The 20,603-nt window shown below is 36.2% G+C and overlaps 2 protein-coding genes across 2 annotated transcripts in view; one reads left to right on the forward strand and one right to left on the reverse strand.

Annotated features, from left to right (window-relative positions):
* LOC125865145 (probable protein phosphatase 2C 10) overlaps positions 1–20,603 on the forward strand; it is an 878,192-nt gene that overhangs the window by 138,147 nt on the left and 719,442 nt on the right. The window lies entirely within an intron of this gene.
* Positions 11,479–16,257, reverse strand: LOC125863897 (uncharacterized). The gene is made up of 2 exons (XM_049543869.1): positions 15,087–16,257; positions 11,479–11,674 (listed from the first exon to the last, which is right to left on the reverse strand). The coding sequence occupies exons 1-2, from the start codon at positions 16,255–16,257 to the stop codon at positions 11,661–11,663; spliced, it is 1,185 nt and encodes a 394-aa protein (XP_049399826.1). The 3' UTR covers positions 11,479–11,660.

Below are 20,603 nucleotides of genomic sequence, written 5' to 3' on the forward strand. Positions count from 1 at the left end.
AAAGGCTTGATAGGTCAAGAAAGAAGATGACCTTCACTAAATTGATATACACTTCAAAGTTGAATATTGTCACTTTTGTACTGATGGTGAGGCCTCCTACCACTATATATGTAATTCTCAAGGCATGCATGTTCCACAACCCTGATATGATTAACAACCTAGGGAAAAATAGTCCCCACTGATATCAGATGCTCTGACATCAACTAGAGCGGCAAGGCCAACCCTCTAATGAACCCCTGACTCAACTCTCGATCCAAAGGAACAATGTGTGATTATGCTCAGCCTATTCAAAAAATCCCAACACATTGTCTCAAATTGATGAAAAACCATGTTGGGGATCATTCAACCCAATTTTTCTATGAAATGTACCCGGTGCACCAAGAACCACATCTGCCTGATGTGTACCCTCGAAGAAGCTCGAACCTCCTAACATTGAATCTCTAAGATTTGAGGGAGTCAATGATCCTGTCCAAGCTTGGGCTACACAAGACTCTATAAATGATGAAAAATACCTCTGACCTCAAGGTCCATTCTCGACTGAGGCCCTCTAATCTGACCATGTAATGAAACTCTGGTAGGATGTGTTAATGCACTATCCACGTCAATCGAATACTTCATGCTATCTTTCTAGAAAAGAGTAGATTCCAAGGAAGTAGTTTTATAGGTTAATTGAAGTAAAAGCAAATGATAATGAGTCAAGAATAGAATTTCCTTATAATACCCTATAGTCCCCGAAGATAGGATACAAATATCTCCACACCAACCTGTATGACTCTGCTAGGCATTTTTTCGCATACCAATTATGTCAATCAACTTAGAGCTCTAATACCAAACCGTCACGACCTAATTTCTTAGATCATGATAGAACCTACTACACCCCACCAGTAGGTAAGACTAACCCTTAGTTTGGAGCAACGAAAAATGGACTACCAAGAGAAAGTCACAACAAGTAGTAAAAAACTTATAGCAACGCAAAGTAAGGGTAATCAATAGAAATGCAATACAAGGAACCATCCCAAGACCTGACATCAGGTAGTAAACGAGCATCTAGTAAAAAATAAGAGTAAGGTTTTTACAGATATAAGATAAGTACAAGTTGTTTCTAAATATAATTTAAAGACTAAGTCTAGCCAAAAATAGATGGAAATCAAAATCTCCAAATGCTAGGAGCTCACCCTAGTCTCTAAAAGTCCAAGATGCTCCACATGACTAAAAAGTAACAACGATAACTCAAACTATGATCTTCTAAGAGCATAAGTGTAGTATGAGTAACAAAAATGGTACTCAGTAGGCATTGTTCAATTGAGCTCAAAATATAACATAAGCATAAACAACCAGTAATAAGGAAAGCATAGCATAAATAACTAAACATGAGATACTAAGGTACATAAATAATAAGGAATATAAAGAAGGTACAAGGGGTAATAAGTAGAGTAAAGAACCAACCTAGAACGTAAGCCAACAACCTAATCGCAAATAACTATAATACAACCAACTACCTAGGATCTGGAGAACCCACAACCACAATTCTAGAACTAAAGCCTATCAGCTATCAAATAATCAATAACATAGAACATAATATAGTAAAATAGTAACCTAACTGAACCTCATAAGTTTGGAAGGTACAAAAAACAAACATAACCCAACCGACCCTATAAACTGGAGGATACAATCAACAAACAAGTATACTAATGATAGGTGATGCATATGAATGTTGGTTGAGTAGTGGGACCATCACCGACCATCAAAACCTCTAGCCAAAGGTAATGGCCTCCAACCGGAACTAATAGCCACGAGCCATGAGCATTAATCTGAAATAAAAAGTAATGGCCTTGAACCATGAGCATCAACCTCAAACCGAAAGTAATGGCCTCGAACCGTGAGTAATCAATATTGGGGCTTCCCAGCCAGCTAGTAAACTCCAAGGGGCGTCAGCTACCCAGCTAGCAAGAGTAAACCTAGGGGCGTCAACAAGATCAAAAGCATGCAAGAGAGGACATTGATGCACAGGCTAGTCAAGTAAAAGTTAAAAACATCCTAGATGCCTCTAATTTCTAAAGTAGAAAAAAGAGCATGTTCCTGACACCTCATAATATCAAAAATTAGTAAGTCTGGTGATCCAGGTGGTACGAGTCTTGTTAAAACTCGTTTACAATAAAAGCCGAGTAAAATAACATTTCTTCATGAATGGTAAATAAACCAATGCATGAGTTGGAATCGTACCACAAAACTCGTGAGAATGAAAAAAGAATGCAATGTATGCCGGCACTAGCATTCAAACAAGGAACTCCAAGTCAATCAAATCATGCTACCAAAGTGGAGAGTACTAACTTGGAATCCAATTGGTTTTTGCATACAACCTCGAGGCTAACAATATAATAAAGCTCAGTAAAGATACAACTGACCTACCGCTAAATAACAAATGAAGGGATCAAAGAAGAGCTTTCATATCAATAAAGGGAGAACCAATTCAAGGGACAGCATCCTATTGCAATCATACTGCTCCAATTCATGATTGAGCATAACTAGGACCAACCCTCGGCTACGACGAGCCACCAAGGTCACAAGCACCAACGCAGAGAGAACGACCTAACACAAGCCCTATAGGGAAAAAGTCATAACTACGAGGGCGATAAATTACAACCTAAAGAATCTAAGGTCTAACCTATTCTAAGGCCATAATGCACCAATCCTAACAATTATTAGCAACAACATCTACACCACAAGCGAGGTTAAGAGCCTAAACTAAGGATCCCAAAACCCATAATAACCCCAAGGCTCCTATGAAGTCAAAAAAATATAGAATGAACAAAAGGAGCTAATAGTCGGTGAATACAACCTAAAATCAAATGTAATCCATACTTAGCATCATATAAGAAGCCCAATCAAGAAAGTAGACCGAGGCCTACCTCAATGCCGATCACAATTACTCTGAATCCACCAAAAAGAGCTATCCACTTCTAAAATGCCTCCAAAACATTACCACACTATCCAATTATCGATCACAATATCATTACAGACATTTAGACACTTAAAATTGCAATGAGTGTAGAAAAACCAAAAATTCAGTCAAAATGGAAATGTGTGAGCCGCGTAGGGAATCCCAAATTTGACTTCGTCAAAAGGTCCTAATCAATTAACTAAGCTTGAGCCCCAAAATAGGGCTCAATTCCCTATCTGGAATAGCCCAAACACACACATGCACCAAAATTCACCATTAAATAATATAGAAAGAGTTGGGCAGCCTCTTAGGGTAGAAATTAACTCAAATGGAGAGTGCAAGAAAATTCCTGAATACTCCACTACATAGTCACACAAAACCGTGAACCTGCGCAATTAAAATCAGCTCAATCAGAGCTCTATAGCTCAAGACATTGAGTTTTGAAAATGAAGGCTGAAACTGCAATTTCTCTACTTAATTTGCAAATATTCTCGCTAAAAGAGTATTTCTGTACGCTATAAGACTGAAGTCTGATCACTAAATGTCTGCACCAGCAACACCATATTTGCTATTTTCAAAGTCTCCGCTCGGACCCTCAGAATTTGTTTGAGACCCGATGAAATATACTAGATATGCTACATCACTAAATTTGACATTCTGGACTCAATGGTACTATTAAAACTTCTATTTGAGGTCGTTTTGACGAAGCGTGGATCCCACACCCAAGTTTTGTTTTAGCCAAAATTCCACAAAGAAGGCTCAAAATGAGAATGCAAGCCTCAAAAATAGCATAAAAGGTCGTTCTAGACCAAACTCAATATTTCACAGCTAACCACACTAACGAAATTCTCACGTTTACCAATAATATTGACTAAAATCAAACTTTGTCTTAAGCTTCTAAATTCAAATCCCTAATGGCACAAACTCACACCGAAAGTCTCGAGCCCGAACCAACAATACCCTTAGCCTAGAATGACCCTTCCCGAGCTGATGGAACCATTAGAATTGCATTCAGAAGCTATTTTCCTGAACTTTTGACTGACGTCAACCGTTCAAGTTTCAAAGTCTCCAAATAGAAACTTCCCAAAAGAAATTCAAACGGATGACCCCACAACCAAACTGTCAGTCCCATGAAATCATAAATAACATGGGGTCGCTACAGATAAGCTCTAAATGCTGAAAAGATTAAAAAAATAAAGAAAATGGCCTATAGGGTCATTGCTTATAGAAACTATTATATGAAAAACTGGGTTTTTTGGGAAGTAATGCGAGAAAGGATACCCATTGATCAAATCCACATATGTTGAAGGAAAAATATTGGTTGAATTGTTGAACTTGAAGCTTGAAGGTGAAGAACCCTAGCTTTGATCTTACTTACTAAAATTGTTGATGTTGGGTCTGAGGAAGAACTAAGTTCCTCACTATGATAGCCTTAGCTTACATATCATCAATGCTCTATAAATCTTGAAGAATAACCTTAACATGATGAAGACCAGTCAAGAAACCTTTCTTCAAATTCTTGGATTCTTTCTTGAAAATCCTATGTTTTGAGCGTCGAATTCTTTCTTAGGATACATAATCATATGTTAGAATCACTAGGGAATTGTGAGATAATGCTTACGTTTATCTAGGATGAAAAAATGTTGATGACTTGCTTAAAAATCAGTCTTGAACCCTAGAATTGAACTATTCATTTCACTAGACATAGGAAGAGAATTTATTGTTAAAATCTTGTAGAAATTATAGAATTTATGTTGTAAAATCTTGGAGACTATTTACCAAGACCTAGTAGGGTTAAAGAGAGCTTCCGGGGGTTGTGGGGATCGAACAAAGTGTGAAAAGAAACTTAATAGAATGTTTCAATGAAATCTGAAAATTTTGATACACAACTGAAACACATGATATACATTGTCTATGGACACACTAACAGTCTGTAAAATGATCCATGACTCGTGGATTGGTCCCATGGAATTCAGAAAATAATTTTAAGCCTCTTATCCCATTGCACGAGCATGAATCATGACCTGCAGATTCTTTCACGACCCGTTTCTGGGCATAGTTTTTAGAACAAAATTTCAAACTGGAGCTACTTTTGTAAAACGATCATAACTTTTTTCTCCGAACTCCGATTAATGCAAATTTGGTGGAGTTGTAAATAATATTAATAGACCTTTAATTATTTAGGTCATGTTCCATCTAAATCCTCATATTATAAGAGATATAGTTGTTTGAAGTTCACTCTTGCATGAGTTTATGAGAAAACTCAACGAGTGAAAGACTTTGAGCTCGGCTTATTTCTATGGGTCCCTAATGACCCTAAATCACTTGTAATACACTTCCTACACTTGAAAATGAACCTTAACACACATGAGAAACTAGGAATCATCCAGTACGATCCCATACGTATACAAAGTGTGATTCGAATCTTATATTAGAAATTTCTTTTGGGGTTGATACAACAGTTTGGAAGTTGTTCAATAGAAGTATAATAAAATATAGAAGGGACTTGGTACTTATGATACTTGGTTTGTTTTTGTATATGATTATGCTTATGCGTCTGTCAAATTTGTTGTAATCTCGTGAAATGTATTTTGCTAAAATAAAATGAGCATTTAATTTATCTTTATCAGTTTATTTTTCTTAATATATACGATTGTCTAAGCCTTCAATTTCCTCAAGTTTAATTATAGTATAATAAGAATTTTCTGACAGTTTATTTTTCTTAATGCGATTGTCTATGCCTTTAATTTTCTCAAGTTTAATTATAGTATAATGAGAATTTTGATATTAAGAATTTTTTTGGTGGGGAAAATTGTTTATGAGATTCTTGGAACACTACATTGAAATTTTATTTGATTATATTGATTACTCAATGATATTTCACTTTTTGTGATATGTTGTTCTATTTGTAGTGAGTGGAGTATCGAAGGATGAGGAAGAACATGTTAATTCTACTGACAAACTCCTATTGCTAGATGTTGGGCTTTGTCATATTTCTCAAGATCTAGAGTTTTATTAGAGTTCCGAGCCAAAAAGGGCAAAAAAAATTTGTCAAAAATTTCAAAAGGGCACATCAATTATTTTTTTAACCAAAAGGGTAAATTAACTCCGTCTACTCCCTTACGTTAAAATAAACGGCAGCGATTTTTTCAAAAGAAAAAAACTTTTTTTCATAAAATCGCTGCCACAGAAGCAAATTTGCCAAAAAAAAAATATTTAAAAAAGAAATCGCTGCACCACCAGCAATTTTGCCATTTTTAAAAAAAAAAATAAATCGCTGGTCAAGCAGCGTTTTTTCTTTTTTTTACATAAAAAAATTAAATTAAAGTCGCTGCAATTGGAGCGATTTTCTTTAAAATTCTTTAAATTTTATATTTTTTTTAAATAGCTGCTGAGCAGCGTTTTATGCCAAAACTTTTTTCCAAAGTTTTTCCAAAACTTTTATTTTTCCAAAGCGGTTTGTCTTTGAATTTTTTTTAAAAGAAGTTTTGGAAAAATAATTTAAAATAAAAATAAAAAAAATAAAAGAGAATAATCGCAGCAATATTAATTTTATTTTTTTTAAAAAGGCTGCTGAAGCAGCCATTTAAAAAAAAATAATTAAAATTTGACAAAATCACTGCCGGTGTAGCAATTTAAAAAAAAAACAAATTTGACAAATTCGCTGCTAAGGCAGCGATTTTAAGAGAAAAACAATTTTAAAAAATCAACAAAATCGCTACTGGGGCAACAATTTTTGTTTATTTTAACGGAGTAGACGGAGTTAATTTGACTGCATTCATATCGTGGGATTTATCATTGCTGATGATTTTTTTACATTAGTTTTATTTTAATTAAGATACAAATTGTTTTTAAAATTTTAATTTTTTCATGTATAAGTTTTATGAAATTTCATTTGATGAACTTTTTTTGTTGAATGATATTGTTTAAGCCATTTAATAAGTATTTGTCAAATTAGTTATATCTGAATTTGAAACTAGTTTGATGGACTGTATGAAGACACCATATGTTTGTTCAACTTGTATTCTTTATTTTAGGTATAAAATAACTTGCATACCCTTTCTTCTTCGAAAACCATCTTTATAAAGTTTAGAATTTTTCTATATCTAACACAGAATAAGGAACTTGTTTTTTCACTCACTTGTCTTTTATAGTTCTTAAAAATTAATGAAGTAAGTTCTTGTGATAGTCTGGCTTTTGTCAATAAAGTATGATGAACCTTATTACATATAGTGTTAATTCCACTTCTATTATGGTACCTCTATCTACTCTTGATTTCACATAAGATTTTTTCAAAAATGAAACTTAATTTATTGCAAAGGAAATGCATATCATGTAATGACCCGGTCGGACATTTTTAGAAAGTTTCATGAATTTACCATTTTCCCTCCCGATATTGACCCCGAGTCTTCTATAATTGAGTTTTGAAAAATTTGGTTTTGAACTTTGAATTAAAGTTGAGAATTTTGGTAAGTTTTGAGTTTGAACAGCTAAATTGTTAAGAAAGTGGTTTTTGGTGAATTTTGGAGTTTCGAGTCTCGCAATGAAATTCCATTGATTCCATCAGTCCCAGAATGTGAAATATGTGCGAATCAGCTTCTTATTCCGAGTCTTTTAGAGGATTTGAGGTCCTAAATTGTGAAATTGTGGAATTTTAGCCTTTGGTCACCATTAGGGATTCGGATGCTCGGATTGGAATTCCGAAAGTTCCGTTGGATTTGGAGGATAATTTTAGTCCTAGGTCAAGCCTTGATTGATTTCTGAGAGGTCCCGAATTTGTCTTAACCTTTTTAGGTGTGAGTTAGTTTCTCATGTTTTTCACGGATGTTGACTCAAGGATACCTCAAATTCGCATTTTAACGGTCCATTGAGTTTGGAATGTCAAGTATAATTGATTTGCATATGTGGTTTGTGTACACGGACTTCCGAACGAATCTTGAGGGTCCTTTCCATGTTTTGAAAGTTGGCTGATTTTTCTAGTGCCTGAGTTCTGTAACCTTCGGTTTTGCAATAGGCCTTCCACCTAAGAGAGCTTCGCTTAAGCAAAGGTTTGATTGGTTAAGTGAAGGGCAGACTTTTTGAAGGGTTTGCTTAAGCGAACCAAGGCTCGCTTTAGAAATGGTCACTTAAGCGAAACCTGGTTTGCAAAATCGAGACCCCCAGTTTTTACAGGATTTGCTTAAGCAAACCTATGGTCGCTTAAGCAACTTTAGAGAGGGTTTTGACCTGCAAATTTCGAGTTTAAACCTCATTTCACCATATTTGAGTTTTGGAGCTTTGGGTGGCTATTTGGACAAGATTTTCGAGAGGAATCCTTAGCGTAACGATTCTTAACTCTAAACCTTAAATTACCCATTGTTAGTTATGACTTATGTGTTCAAATTAAGCTTTTGAAATGAGAAATTTGGGGTTTTCTTCAAGAACATAAGAAATAAGTAAAATTGTGATTTGAAGTGGTTTTTATCCCTTTTTCGAAAAGGTTATCTCTAATGAATTCCAAAAGCCTTGAATAATGCTTTCAAGTATTGTTTTCTGCATTCAAACCTCCATTTTGAAATTGGGTTTTGAGTTGATTAACCCATTTCTCTATATAATTAATGTATGAATTGTTTTTTTCTGATGAGTGTCTGTGAATATTTGATTATTATAAAGTGTGTGGCTTTGGAAATGAATCGAAAGGGGAATACTCAACTCGTGAAGTAATTTTTCATTGAATAAAAAGCAAGTGACCTCCTAAACCTCCTATTCTAGTAGAATTCGTGTACTTCTTTCATTGTTTGTGTGTTGGTAGTAATGGGGATGAGGTGAAGGGTTTAAATTGTCCACTTGATACATCTAAATAAATAAAAAGGGGTTGAAATGAAAAGGGTTATGTGATGAACATGATGATGTAAATTGCCTTATTGTGACTCTTGTTGATTGATTGATGAAATGATTGAAAGTATGAATATGGACTTGAATTGGGTGAATTGTTGTCAATTCCATGTAGTGTGATATTACTTGTATGCCTTGATTGTGAACTCCGTGATGAGACATGTGAAGATTATAATGCCGAGGTCTTTTCGAGTGAGTGTTATGATGTTGAGGTCTTTACCGGCGAATGTTGTGATGTCAAGGTCCTTGCCAGCTAATGTTGTGATGCTGAGGTCATTTTTTACAAGTGTTTATAAAGCCGATGAGAAATGATTTCGGTTACTGATTAAATATAAAGCTGATGGGAAATGGTTTCAGCTAGTGATTTGATATAAACCCGATGGGAAATGGTTCTGACTAGTGATATTGTGCTGATGGGAAATAGTTCCATCTAGTAATATTATGCCAATGGGAAAATGGTTCCGGCAAGAGATTAAGTAAGACTTGATGCATTTGATGCTTATGCGTGACTTAATTGCTAATTATGATTTCCATACTTGTTGTGAGTGATTGAGCTACTTGACTTTGAGAATGACTTATTTGATTTGTTTAAGTTTTGAATTATGAAGATTGAACTGTGAATATTTGGCCTTGTGAGCCGTGTATAGTAGAATTGCTAGGTTGTGCTGATTTCCGTGCGGGTTGTCGTTTGAGGAGGTTCGGTTTGAGTGTAAGGGATATTCTTTTTTCTATCTATATGCCTTGTTTTCTAGGTTGCTTGTTGGGTACTGTGTTGTTGGTACTCACCCCTTGCTTCTACACTTGTGTAGGTTCTGAGCCCAGACCCATGTGATCTCCTTCTTCTTCTCCTAACTAGCGAGGCTCGTTAAAGGACTTGAGAGGTAGCTGCTTGTCATCCTGCAGGACCCTCTTTTCTTTTCTTTAAGCTTTTTTCTACTTGAGAAACAAAGAGTGAGACTTGTATTTATCTTTCGAATTATATATTGTCATTAGTGGCTTGTACATGTGACAATAAGGTTTTGGGATATTGTTTAGAATGAATAAGTTTTCTGCCTTTGTCTTGGTCTTGTTTTATATTTCTACATTTTTTTCATTTTTGTTGGGTTGATGCTGACTTGTCTTGGTGGGAATAGACAAGTATCATCACTTCCATTTTTGTGTTGTGACATATCCATTCAAAAATTTATTCTTTTGAAGATTTAGAGTGGCTTTCAATGCTTCTTCTTTTTTTATAAGTAGAATTTTGGGTATGTTTTTTCTTTTTAATTTTATGGTTAACCTTTTTTCTGAATTTAAAGATATTTGTGACTTCATCCTTATGTGTAGGATGAAAACCATTGTTTCGCAGCTCAAATGGATTTTTTCTTAAGTATGTATCATAATTCATGAGCTCCAAAAGGAAGGTACAGTCGTGTGTGTAGAGTAGGGGTTCTGGTTGTTTAGTGTAGTACAATATTCTAATCACTGTTAGCATCTTGCTGATTATTTCAGTCTAGATAAAAGCGATACTCAAAATATTATTTTCTAGTTTATAAACTATGACTCTTGCAACTTTCAGTCATATGTTTGAACTTCATAATTTGTGTCTGTCAAAAATTTACATTAGACTTTCTATTGTGTTTTCCACAGATCTCCCATGATATGAGAACATCTTTTATAGAGTTGGATGACATTTAGTTAATGTTATATTCCATATTATTTCTGAAGTATGTGATTGTATGTCCTCTTTTTGGTCTTGCATACTTTGTTTTTTAGGTCTTTTGTTCAAGTGTGTAGGAAGGAAAAGGAAAGAATCACTGCTAATTACTTAAAAAGTATTTCATTATATTGATGTATTGCATGTAAACCGCATATAAACCTGATTGAGCAATATATAGATTGATGTCATAGTATGTTTTTTTAGGATCATGAAGCTCATGTAGGTTATATCTTAAATTCATCTTGTAATTTTTCCCTATAAACTAATAGATTTTATGTAAACCATACCGACACATTGGATTCAAATTCATGAATTATTGCCATGTTTTAATGCTTATTGAAGGAGGTTTAGGTCCTAGTTCTCTTGTATCCAAATATTCCTTGGAAGAACATGTTTGATGAATTTGAATCCAAAAGACACTGATGAACACTGCTATGGAATGGGTGTCCGGCAGAAGCCAGCATGTGTCTCATCGACTTAATGCGGGCTCAAATGGTGCTTTGTAGTGTTAGTAGCGGCGTGAAGATGATGTTGTACAATGAACGATCGACATTCACTGATCCCAGCACAAAAGCTCCTGACAAAAAACTAAAGGTTTATGCGAGGAGGTGATTGGTGCTCCATTTTCTCTAATCGGCATTTCGCCGATCTTGTGCAAGTTTGAAGGACGCAAGTTGAAGGGCAAAAATGTAAGTTTGGAAAAAGAGTGTTTTCTTTTGGGATGTTCTAAGGACAAAATAGGGATTTCTGTAATTGTGTACGGGCAATAGACATTGTATATGTGTCACGACCCAGGAGCACCCCCAAGTCGTAACAAGGCGTACTCGACCCCGAAGGGGCCTTATACGAGCCACATAGTCATTCATTGCATTCAATAATGAAAATAGTGCGGGATAAAAAAAACTTATTTACATCCACACAGTTGAACTTCATTAAAACAACTTTAAAAAAACACACAGCGGAAGTCTAAGTCTCACATGGCCATCTTAGACACAGTCGCAAAACATAAGTAGGGACACGGCCCTTTACAATCAAAAGAAGTCTATTACATGAACAAAAGAACTTAAAAGTCTTGTCCTCGAATCCATGAGGACATACCAAGTCTTGGAGGAAAGCAATCCAACACTTCAAACTAGCTAGGAGGGATCACTTGCCGGAACCTACACTTATAGTAAAAATATGAAGAATATGGGTTAGTACACAAAATGTACTAAGTATGATGACCATGCAAAACATGCTTAAAAAGGGACATTTTAGTTAGAAACCATGCATTATGCCACCTTTTTGAAATATCATGAACAATAGCATAAAAGACATACAAGACAAGCATAACATCAAGTAAGTCATAATATCACCTTTAAACAATATCAACATGAAAACCTTTACCTTGGACCTTCACCTCAAGAAACCCTTATGCTATACCTCGTGCAATGTATGGATGACGTCCCATACCACCATCCATACTAAGGCACCACATTTAGGTCACTTAAAGTAACTTATCATTCCTTTCTTTCACCTTTGCACAATATTCATACATAAGAGGTATATCATTAATTAAGACATGACAAGGGAAAATAACTCGTAATATAACCCAAGTATAACATGCATAACATATTAAGCATTTAAGAGCCAACATTCTTTAATAACCTCATTTAGGGTACATTCATGTCACAGTCATTAGGATTTAGAGAAACTCACTATGACCCTCTCCAAGCCTACTCGTGCAATGTATAGGTAGCATCCCATACTACTACCTACACTTTGTAGAACCTGTCAAGAAACCATAATGAAATCTCACATGATGGGAAGTAAGCGTTTAACCGACATAGACCATGAGAGCTTGTCATGGAATCCGGTGTCATGAGTCCCCACACCGAAAAGAGGTGGTCTACTTGCCTAAGGAAGACCGGTATATATAGCTTAATGGATCCACTAGCTTCCTATGCGGGCACATAGTTTATGGGATAAGGTAGACGATCATTGAAACTCATGCCTAACTGTCGGGGGAGTTTCCATCTAACCAAATCCGCTCGGTGCTTAGCCTACATTCCCATAGAATAGTTCATTACTTTGACATCATCACACATGAAAGGGTGCCATAAGCCTACCGATTCAAGGTACATTATTTAACACATGAAAGGGTGCCATAAGCCTACCGATTCAAGGTACATTTAGGAAAGCTCATTAACTCCTCTTGAAAGGGTGCCATGGGCCTACCGATTCAAGTCTCATCATTAACCTTTATGGAAAGGTGCCATAGGCCTACCGAATCCAAGGTTCATTACTTATCATTAATGGAAGGGTGCCATTAGCCTACCGATCCAAGGTTCATTATAAGCATGTGTGGAAGGGTGCCATAAGCCTACCGATCCAAGGATTCAACAATCAACAATATAATCATTTATACAAGAAAATGATGCATAAGCCCTACCAATTCAAGGTATACTTTATATTGAAGAATCCTTCATATTATATCATCAACATTCATGAGTGTCATCAACACATCTCTGGATTTCCATACATCTCATAACTCAAACTTTAAAGCATCGATTCATCAATTCTCCATAGTTGGACATTTTGTCAAACACCTTGAAGGCATGTAATGGAATCAAAGAGCATGGAAAATAGGGTAGTAATTATGCAACCAAACCAGTGAACAACCTACAACAACACCTTTACATTCATAACATGATCACATTATCTTCATTGAATTCTCATTCGTATAATGTCATGATAACACTCCAATTTCTCATACTATGCCTTTAAGGCCATAAGCCTCACATACCAATACACCAACAATACACCATAAAATAAGCATGGGTAATGACATACTTCAACAATCTAAAGACCTTTAAACAAGTTTGATTCATATACATTCATTATCTAGCAACCCACTTCATAAAGGCATAAACTAGGAATAGAGAGAAATCATGGGTTCATGGAGTATTTTCATCTTAAATCGTCAATACAACAACAATATAACCATAAAGTGCCATTAGAAACCTTTTAAAACCATTTGGTGGAAGAACCCATGAGATTGAGTGAAAACCTAGATTTTTCATACTTTGAAATAACTTTGGATTTGGCTCCTTGAATGGAAAATTAGACAAGGATCAAGACCACCATACCTTTGCTATGATCTCCCACGAAAATTGATGAAGACACCACCTTCAAACCAAGCCCTAGCTCCAAGTTCTTGACTTTCTTAAATGGAGGATTGTAGAGAGGGAAATGTTTTTAGGGATGGGAATGAACTAATGGTATATAGGAAATAATATAAGTCTTTTGAAAAAAATGGTCCAACACTTAGAAAAAATTTCAGGCGGGTGAACAGTAATGAACAGTAAAATTAGCTACTGGAATTTGCATTTTCTGCCGGACAGATTTTACGAAAATGGGCATAACTTCTTCGTCCGAACTCCGAATGAGGTGAAACGAAGTGCGTTAGGTAGCTAACTCAAAGGGCTTTCCATGGATATATTATGGGCCACCCAATTATTTGTGTGCTAGGAGATATGACCCTCCAAAGTAGACCCTCGAAAAAGGCTTCACTTGGAAATTTCGGATTTTGATACGGTTGCTCTAAAATTTGGGTTAGACCCATTTCCCACTCAATTTGACCCCCTAAACAAGAATATGAAGTCGGATTTTCGAAAAACGAAACGGATCTTTTAATATACAGCTAAACAAGTTTCCGGTAACTTCCGAAGCACATTTTTAAGAACTTTTGGGTCAAATTCAAATATAATCATTTCATTAAGTTCTCGACTCCAAACTCACATGTGAGGCTCTAGTTTCACTCTATCATTTTCCGAGTCGTTACATTATCCCCCACTTAGGAACATTCGTCCTCGAATGACACTTTAAACACATAAGGGGTAACAACTCAAGTATACAGCCCATCAACATGCATACAACATCAATACAAGTACATAAATATCGGAGGAAACATCAACTCCACATCAATGAGGCTCAAACAACTTCATGCAATTCAAGAAATTAGGAATACATCTACCAATTCCTTATGCATCAAGCTTTACCATTTCTCATTTCATTGGATGAACTTCCTTCTCCAATTTACATCACACTCATCCCAAAATTATTAGGCACATTATGCAATTTTCTCACAAAAGTACAATTATGCAACATTCTCAAGAACACATTTAAGCATGCCTAATAAATCAACTCATGCAACATTTAAGCATGTTCAACATTTATCCTCATGAAGCATATAGACAACTCAACTAAATGCACATCAACACGAGGAACACGTTTATGAAAACTCATTTTATCATTTAACAAGAATTCAAATAGGACATGCATAACATAAGGAGACCATGGAAACTCATTTTCACCCAAGACTCCAAAACATAAAACAAGCTACTAGGAACTCTTGGCCTCAAGCTTGAATAAGAATAGAAGGAATGAGATAAGGATATCAACACTCTCAACAACCTTGCTATTCAACCTACCATCCCCCACTTAGAAGAAAACCCAATTAAGGCAAACATGAAAAACAACACCATAGAAACCTCATCAAGACATTCATGACCATAAGGAACTAAAACTTACCGGCGCCTTCATTCGGATTAGCTTCCTTGTCCTTGCTAGCTTGGAGAGCATAGAAACGACCATAATTTGGAGGAATAGGAACCGTTCCATCTTTAGAAGCTTGCTTTGCCTCCCTTCCTCTAGCCGTAAAAGTAGGACAATCTTTCACCTTGTGATCATTCTTCCCACAACCATAGCATCCATTAGTACCGGCTAGGCACTTCCCATAGTGCCTCTTGCCACAAGTGGTGCAAGTAGGTTTAGAAAATTGAGATCCACCACCTTTATCTTGGTTAACCTTAGGAGCACTTGAAAAATCTTGATCTTGAGCCCTCTTCTTGAACCTAGGTTGACTTTGCTCATCGGATCTACCCCTCTTCACATTCCTATTCATCCTCTTAAGTTTGGACTCCTCAATGGATTGAGCATACACTATGAGCCTAGAAATGTTCATGTCATTATGGAGCATTGCCGTATGGCACTCTTCCTTGACTAGGTCGGATACGCCGGTCACAAACCTACTCATCTCATCCCTAGGGTTTGACACCAAAGATGGGGCATACTTAGACAATTGGGTAAACCTCAAGGAATACTCTTGCACACTCATATTACCTTGCCGAAGATTGATAAACTCCTCAACCTTACACTCCCTCATCTCACGGGGAAAGTACCTACCAAGGAAAGCTTCCTTAAACTCCTCCCATTCTATAGGATCCGCTCCCACCGGCCTATTAGCCTTCCATTGAGTGAACCAAATTTGGGCAACATCTTTCAATTGATAGGAGGCAAGCTCCGCCTTTTCTCTTGAAGTCACCCCCATAGCACTCACTACCTTATACACTTCATCCAAAAATTCTTGGGGATCCTCTCCCACCTTAGAACCTAGAAACACCGGAGGATTCATCCTCACAAAGTCTCTCAACTTAGAAGCCATAGTACCCTCATTAGCATTCACCCTAGGCCCCATATCTCTAGTCGCTTGAGCCGCCATGGCTCGGGCCAAGATTAAGAAAGCCGACCTAATCTCTTCATTGGTCATATCCGGGGGAACCACCGGAACCTCATTCTCTTGCTCACCTATAGGAACTTGATTGCATTGCACACCTTGACCATTTTGCACAACTTGGGGAGGAACTTCCTCATTCACATCCTCTTCTCCTACTCTCCTTGCGGGTCTCCCTCTTGTATTCATATCCTATAAACACAAGAGAAGGATAAGGATAAGAACACTTATAGAACCACACTCTAAGGCACGACTTTAAGAATATGAAAGAAGTGTAACTTCTAGCATCCTATAGCCTCTCGCTCATAGATGTGTCGCGACTCACACCGATGAACAAGACTCTACTAGATGTGGCATGTGAGACATCGATCCTAAAAAAAAACATTTCCAAAATCTTATGCTCTGATACCATGTTTGTCACGACCCGGGAGCACCCCCAAGTCGTAACAAGGCGTACTCGACCCCGAAGGGGTCTTATACAAGCCACATAGTCATTCATTGCATTCAATAATGAAAATAGTGCGGAAAAAAAAAAAAAAACTTATTTACATCCACACATTTAAACTTCTTAAAACAACTTTAAAAACACACAGCGGAAGTCTAAGTCTCACATGGCCATCTTAGACACAGTCGCAAAACATAAGTAGGGACACGGCCCTTTACAATCAAAAGAAGTCTATTACATGAACAAAAGAACTTAAAAGTCTTGTCCTCGAATCCATGAGGACATACCAAGTCTTGGAGGAAAGCAATCCAACACTTCAAACTAGCTAGGAGGGATCACTTGCCGGAACCTACACTTATAGTAAAAATATGAAGAATATGGGTTAGTACACAAAATGTACTAAGTATGATGACCATGCAAAACATGCTTAAAAAGGGACATTTTAGTTAGAAACCATGCATTATGCCACCTTTTTGAAATATCATGAACAATAGCATAAAAGACATACAAGACAAGCATAACATCAAGTAAGTCATAATATCACCTTTAAACAATATCAACATGAAAACCTTTACCTTGGACCTTCACCTCAAGAAACCCTTATGCTATACCTCGTGCAATGTATGGATGACGTCCCATACCACCATCCATACTAAGGCACCACATTTAGGTCACTTAAAGTAACTTATCATTCCTTTCTTTCACCTTTGCACAATATTCATACATAAGAGGTATATCATTAATTAAGACATGACAAGGGAAAATAACTCGTAATATAACCCAAGTATAACATGCATAACATATTAAGCATTTAAGAGCCAACATTCTTTAATAACCTCATTTAGGGTACATTCATGTCACAGTCATTAGGATTTAGAGAAACTCACTATGACCCTCTCCAAGCCTACTCGTGCAATGTATAGGTAGCATCCCATACTACTACCTACACTTTGTAGAACCTGTCAAGAAACCATAATGAAATCTCACATGATGGGAAGTAAGCGTTTAACCGACATAGACCATGAGAGCTTGTCATGGAATCCGGTGTCATGAGTCCCCACACCGAAAAGAGGTGGTCTACTTGCCTAAGGAAGACCGGTATATATAGCTTAATGGATCCACTAGCTTCCTATGCGGGCACATAGTTTATGGGATAAGGTAGACGATCATTGAAACTCATGCCTAACTGTCGGGGGAGTTTCCATCTAACCAAATCCGCTCGGTGCTTAGCCTACATTCCCATAGAATAGTTCATTACTTTGACATCATCACACATGAAAGGGTGCCATAAGCCTGCCGATTCAAGGTACATTATTTAACACATGAAAGGGTGCCATAAGCCTGCCGATTCAAGGTACATTTAGGAAAGCTCATTAACTCCTCTTGAAAGGGTGCCATAAGCCTGCCGATTCAAGTCTCATCATTAACCTTTATGGAAAGGGTGCCATAGGCCTGCCGAATCCAAGGTTCATTACTTATCATTAATGGAAGGGTGCCATTAGCCTACCGATCCAAGGTATACTTTACATTGAAGAATCCTTCATATTCTATCATCAACATTCATGAGTGTCATCAACACATCTATGGAATTTCCATACATCTCATAACTCAAGCTTTAAAACATCGATTCATCAATTCTCCATAGTTGGACATTTTGTCAAACACCTTGAAGGCATGTAATGAAATCAAAGAGCATGGAAAATAGGGTAGTAATTATGCAACCAAACCAGTGAACAACCTACAACAACACCTTTACATTCATAACATGATCACATTATCTTCATTGAACTCTCATTCATACAATGTCATGATAACACTTCAATTTCTCATACTATGCCTTTAAGGCCATAAGCCTCTCATACCAATACACCAACAATACACCATAAAATAAGCATGAGTAATGACATACTTCAACAATCTAAAGACATTTAAACAAGTTCGATTCATATACATTCATTATCAAGCAACCCACTTTATAAAGGCATAAACTAGGAATAGAGAGAAATCATGGGTTCATGGAGTATTTTCGTCATAAATCATCATTTAAATACTAATACAATCATAATAAGTCATTAATAACCATTTGAAAACGTTTGAAGAAGGAACCCATGAGTTAGAATAAAAGCCCTAGGTTTTGAAGAACTTGAAACCTTTGAAAACTAACTTTGAATGGACTCTAGGGTGAAAGCTAACCCTAGATGAAGGATCACCATACCTTTGCTATGATCTTGCAAGAAATTGATGAAGAAAGACTTGAATCCAAAGCCTAGCTCCCACTTCTTCTTCTTCTTGAGTTGGAGAGAATATTTGAGAAGTGAGGGAAATGTTTTTAGGGATGGGAATGAACTAATGATATATAGGAAATACTATATGCCCTTTGGAAAAAAAATTCGTCCAACACTTAAAAAAAAAAAAGGGGCGGGTGAACAGTAAAATCGGCTACTGGAAATTGCCTTTCTCTGCCGGACAGACTTTACGAAAATGGGCATAACTTTTTCGTCCGAACTCCGAATGAGGTGAAACGAAGTGCGTTAGGTAGCTAACTCAAAGGGCTTTCCATGGATATATTATGGGTCACCCAATAATTTGTGTGCTAGGAGATATGACCCTCCAAAGTAGACCCTCGAAAAAGGCTTCACTTGGAAATTTCGGATTTTGATACGGTTGCTCTAAAATTTGGGTTAGACCCATTTCCCACTCAATTTGACCCCCTAAACAAGAATATGAAGTCGGATTTTCGAAAAACGAAACGGATCTTTTAATATACAGCTAAACAAGTTTCCGGTAACTTCCGAAGCACATTTTTAAGAACTTTTTATTCAAATTCAAATATAATCATTTCATTAAGTTCTCGACTCCAAACTCACATGTGAGGCTCTAGTTTCACTCTATCATTTTCTGAGTCGTTACAATATGATATAATAGAAATTAGTATGCAAGGTAGAGAATAGAGAAAAAATAAAAACTTCTTAGCTTTTAGAGAAAAAAATTTCAGATTTGCGTCAATCCAAGTTTGGACTTCAAGTTTCGCTTATCAATTAAGCTTGAAAGGAAGATTCTTTTTTATGGGTATTGTGTAATCATTTATGAGTATCTAGACCCTTATCTAGGGGTGTATGTGGTATATGTGAATGTAAAATATGAAGGGGTGTTGATTAATCAGATTTAATATTGATTGTGTTGTATGGATCTATGGTTGTCTTTATGTTTTAATCTAGAATCAGTGATTGTAAATATTGATTGAACTCTCTAACACCATTTGGACTTGGGAAAGCTTAATGGAGTTGGGTAAGACTCAATTGTGAGGTCTTGATGAAATTTACTCTATGGGTTTGAGCCAGGGATGAGATAATTCAAGTAGTTTCACATGTAATGGTATTGAACTAGGAATAGTCTATCTACTCAATCTCTGTTTGGTGTTTTATAGGAAAGGGTCCTAAACTTAAGAAGAATCCAAGGGGTATAAACTTGATAGTTCGGGAGAATATTGAATGTACATTATACAAAATGCTATCCATGTATCAATAGTTGTTGTTCGGTAATTTTTACCTATTCAAGTTGACGCGCACACCCTTAGTCTTTTCCAACTTGTTAAGTTTCACTTTCATCTGGACTAAAATAATTGAGGATAATATTGATTACAATATTTTATTAATTGAATAAACCACAACCCCTACATCACACACACAACTATACCTCCACCCACTTTTGGAGCTCATGAATTATAATATATACTTAAGCTTTTATTTGAGCTGCAAAACAAGGCCTATCAAGCAAGAAGGAAGCGACTCTTCCTACGGCGGAGTCACCATTGACTCTATCACGTAAGACAAAAGTCACATATATCTCGAAACTCTGAAAATAACATTATTCATAAAATCGAAAAGAAAAAAACACCCTAAATTCTACTGTAAATAAATAAATTCTATTGAAAGTCACTCTAAATCTTCAAAAAAATAAATCTTTTCAATAGAAATACACTTTCTTGCAATAGGTTAAGATTCATTTTTGAAAAATCATATGTGATAGTCAAGAGTAGATAGATGTAGGATAAAAAAAGTGACATTAATACTATATACAATAAGGATTT

This window comes from Solanum stenotomum, chromosome 5 (assembly GCF_019186545.1).
Source record: "Solanum stenotomum isolate F172 chromosome 5, ASM1918654v1, whole genome shotgun sequence".
NCBI classification, from domain to species: domain Eukaryota; kingdom Viridiplantae; phylum Streptophyta; class Magnoliopsida; order Solanales; family Solanaceae; genus Solanum; species Solanum stenotomum.

What these genes read in the sequence shown, in the direction of transcription:
- LOC125863897 (XM_049543869.1), bottom strand. Translation starts at nt 16,257, where the DNA reads ATGAATACAAGAGGGAGACCCGCAAGGAGAGTAGGAGAAGAGGATGTG.